Consider the following 4,196-nt stretch of genomic DNA (forward strand, 5'->3'; position numbering starts at 1 on the left):
TTCATTACGCAGAAAGTGAAAAACAAGGATCACATCTTGCTTATGTATATAGCAATATGTTGCTAGCAAACAGCACATCCTTAAATGACTAGTAAGATGTCCATGGCGCAGAAATAGGAAAACAAGGACCAAATCCTGTGCCCCTATATATAGTGGGTCACCCCCAACTCCCACACATTGTCTCTATGGCTGGGGTAGTGGGGATATAGCACACAGCACATCCTGTACTATCTGAACGGGCATACAGGGACCTGTTCTCGCTATGTATGGTTCTATATAGAGCTTCTGGGTTTAAATCACTTCAAGTGCTGAGGGCCTCAGAGATATGCAGGCAGTCAACCGAGGCCCACATCAACTGTACTCATATATTGCCGCTAATACATGTAGAATAAATGTGCGAACGGCGGACTCAATATACAAGTACTCGAGAATATCACAATGGCTTCAAATAGAAACATATGTAGCACGACTATAGACTACAGATCACTGACTCAGTCTTTTAAATCTCCAGTCCTGTACAACAAAATGTCACATGTGTGTACTATTATGTGCTGAGAAAGCCACCCCACAGTACTATGTACTGAGTAAGCCACCCCACAGTACTATGTACTGAGCAAGCCACCCCACAGTACTATGTACTAAGCAAGCCACCCCACAGTACTATGTACTAAGCAAGCCACCCCACAGTACTATGTACTAAGCAAGCCACCCCACAGTACTATGTACTAAGCAAGCCACCCCACAGTACTATGTACTAAGCAAGCCACCCCACAGTACTATGCGAATGAGGCCACGGAATAAGCTATCTGGCCCATTTGGACTACATGGCACCCTAAACCCTGCGTGGTGTATGTACAGTATAGCAACTACAAGGACTACTACTAGTACAGACAGTTCATCTGTTGAGTCTTCATCAATAGCACTGTATGCTGAATGCATAAACACCTACCCTACGACCGATACATCGACCATGATATTTATGAAATGACTGCAACACCAAACGAAGCCACTAGAGACTACGCAAATAAACGTACGCATCTACGTAAATAAACGCACTCATCAGAGGCTACGTAAATAAACGTACCTAGAAGAAGCTACGTAGAATAATGCTATCTACACATGCGTACGAGGTGTGAAATTTTGTATCATGTGGCAAACATATGGACAGACACACACCTCACGGGTCAGATAAGCAAATATTCAGAGCATAAACACATACTACAAAAACCACGCGCATAGACCTAGTAAAAAAAAAAAAGAAAGGAGAATAAACGTATCCTGTATAGCAGATTGGGAATAAACGTACCCTGTAAAGACCAGAAAGACCTTCTTCCCGGGCTATCGTGGTGATGGCGTGTATGGCATTTTTGTACTTTCCGTTTGATTGAGCTTGCATCCGCACCTGTCAAGGTAAATGACCAACCGTAAGAACTCAGTAGGCTCTGTGCACTCGCCACAGTCCCTTTGTTAGCACTAAATAGGCCGTATGCTAGATCCTACGCATACACCATATTAATAGAATGCAACGATACATACACCATATTAATAGAATGCAACGATACATACACCATATTTATAGAATGCAACGATACATACACCATATTAATAGAATGCAACGATGCATACACCAAATTAATAGAATGCAACGATGCATACACCATATTAATAGAATGCAACGATACATACACCATATTAATAGAATGCAACGATACATACACCGTATTAATAGAATGCAACGATGCATACACTATATTAATAGAATGCAACGATGCATACACCAAATTAATAGAATGCAACGATGCATACACCGCATTAATAGAATGCAACGATGCATACACCATATTAATAAAATGATACATTCACCATATTAAAAGAATGCAACGATGCATACACCATATTAATAGAATGCAACGATACATACACCATATTAATAGAATGCAACGATGCATACACCATATTAATAGAATGCAACGATACATACACCATATTAATAGAATACAATGTTACATACACCATATTAATAGAATGCAACATTACATATACCAGTCTATTAGAATGCAACGATACATACCCAGTCTAAAAGTATAGTCTTATACACACTCCATGTTCCCGAACAAACGACCCCTAAAACCCAAAAATCTCAAAAAATATTTGCAACATCCATAGGTCCAGCAATTACTGCAGGTACGCCACCAACGCTGACACCCGAAGCTATTTCTACCTCCAAAACATATATCCACGTACACATATATAAAATATACCCATATATCTATTCCTACACACCTTTAAACAAGTATATATATATATACATATATATATATATACATACATACATATATATATATATACATACATACATATATATATACATACATATATATTATATACATATATCTACACCACTGCCCCTATATAAATAAGCTTATGTCCTCAAACTACAACACACCTTGGCAACATCCGTCGGGTTCGCAATTGCCGCAGCCACGCCTCCTGCGATAATACCCGACGTTACATCCACTCCCAGAGAGGGTCCGTTCGTCGCGCCGAGTTTGCTTCGCAGGTCTTTGTAGAAGCCCATCTTAAGTGTGCCGTAGGTAAGTTGCCGGAGCAACGCTGGCGAGCACCTGTATAAGGAATAGGGAAAGCGACAGGAGACGGTGTGTGACATAGAATACATGGGAAGGAAGACTATGGTAGTGTTATAGCAAATGCGACAGCCAGGACGGAGTGTAGCAAAGAATTCATGGGAAGGAAGGTTGTACTATGACATTCAAAAGACGGAGCCTAGGAAGTGTTATAGCAAAAGTGACAGCCAGAACGGTGTGTGAGATAGAATACATGAGAAAGAAGGTTGTACTAGAATATTTATAAGACTTAGCCTGAAGGTTGGTGTCGTAGTCTAATGCAATCATATACGATAATCGCTGCCTACCTAGGCCGATAAATAGCACCGGCAGAAATGTCCCCCTACAGTGAGAGAACAGTTCAATAAACAGATATAAAAAAACCACCTTACAGCTCCAATAAGATTTATGCTAGAGACATTTCGGTACCTAAATGGACGTGTGCGCAGGTCAACTCACTCTAGACGTTGGGGCGATTGCTGTAAGGCAAATTGGAAACACCATGAAACCGGGCTGTAGAAGTGTGCGGGTGTTTGTGTGTGCTGGTATAAATATAGAACACAACGGTTTGCCCTCAAATGTATCCGAGTTGGAAATCAGGTTTCAAGAGACGGATGATCCGATCGAAACTAGTCTATCTTCTCACGCGCGTGCATTGATAACCATAGCAGCCAGGAACAACACTTGAGATGCCAATACACAGCCATATCCCCTAATTGCTATACACTAATCGCTTATGTGTACATAATATGTACACAATCCAGTACATACACACACTCTAGAGGGCTATGTCAAACCTTGTGCGTAGCTCCATCGAAATGCACAACTTCTAACGCTGGAATGAAAAAAATCATTCGCTTAGAACACAACTCACATCAGATCCACAGGCGAGCCTATGTTCATCCGGCTACCACACTGTATTGGTGTAGTGACCGCTGTCCCTTGCAAGAGTTTATACGGCAGACCGTACGGAAACACTATATACAGTTCTATACTCCGAGAGGCCCATCGTATATGTTCAGGTTAAATTAAATAAACACACGTTACCGAGTCCAAAACATACGCGCCAGGTGTATTGCACAAGTCACGTGCGAGTTATTCATAGCCGCACATACACATACACCTCAATATTTTTGAAATAGGACTCACTCACCCATTATATAACGAGCGGAAGCCCTCCTCCGTACTGATCTTATATAACGCGTGCAACATGCCCCTGTATTGGACACCACTCCCACTACCACTCTGTAGCTGTAATCTGGTCTTTGTCAGATCTATGGGGAATGTGAGGGTCTCGGCCGTGCATGAAGCTAACCCCCCACAGGCGTACCGCCTCCAGTCTGTTGATATGTATTGGAATAGCTAAGTGTAAACTGATTGAAGGTTGTTGATGTTGGGCCATGAAATATACTCTATTTTCACACAAAAAGAAGCACACTCATTGCATGTACTCAAGCTATAAAATAATAATTACACACAGACAAATACACATATACATCCATATATATATATATATATATATATATATATATAGAAGTAAACAACAACACACACACACACACAATATATATA

The 4,196-nt window shown here is 40.9% G+C and overlaps 1 protein-coding gene across 1 annotated transcript in view; it reads right to left on the reverse strand.

The window, feature by feature from the left end:
• SARC_03401 (hypothetical protein) overlaps nt 1-4,196 on the reverse strand; it is a 7,516-nt gene that overhangs the window by 2,143 nt on the left and 1,177 nt on the right. The window contains exons 2-4 of the mRNA XM_014302812.1: nt 3,778-3,964; nt 2,447-2,624; nt 1,307-1,402 (exon numbers count right to left, since the gene is read on the reverse strand). Coding sequence (XP_014158287.1) covers nt 1,307-1,402; nt 2,447-2,624; nt 3,778-3,964 — 461 coding nt within the window. The remainder of the gene's footprint in view (nt 1-1,306; nt 1,403-2,446; nt 2,625-3,777; nt 3,965-4,196) is intronic.

The sequence above is a fragment of the Sphaeroforma arctica genome, assembly GCF_001186125.1.
Source record: "Sphaeroforma arctica JP610 unplaced genomic scaffold supercont1.172, whole genome shotgun sequence".
Classification (NCBI taxonomy): Eukaryota; class Ichthyosporea; order Ichthyophonida; genus Sphaeroforma; species Sphaeroforma arctica.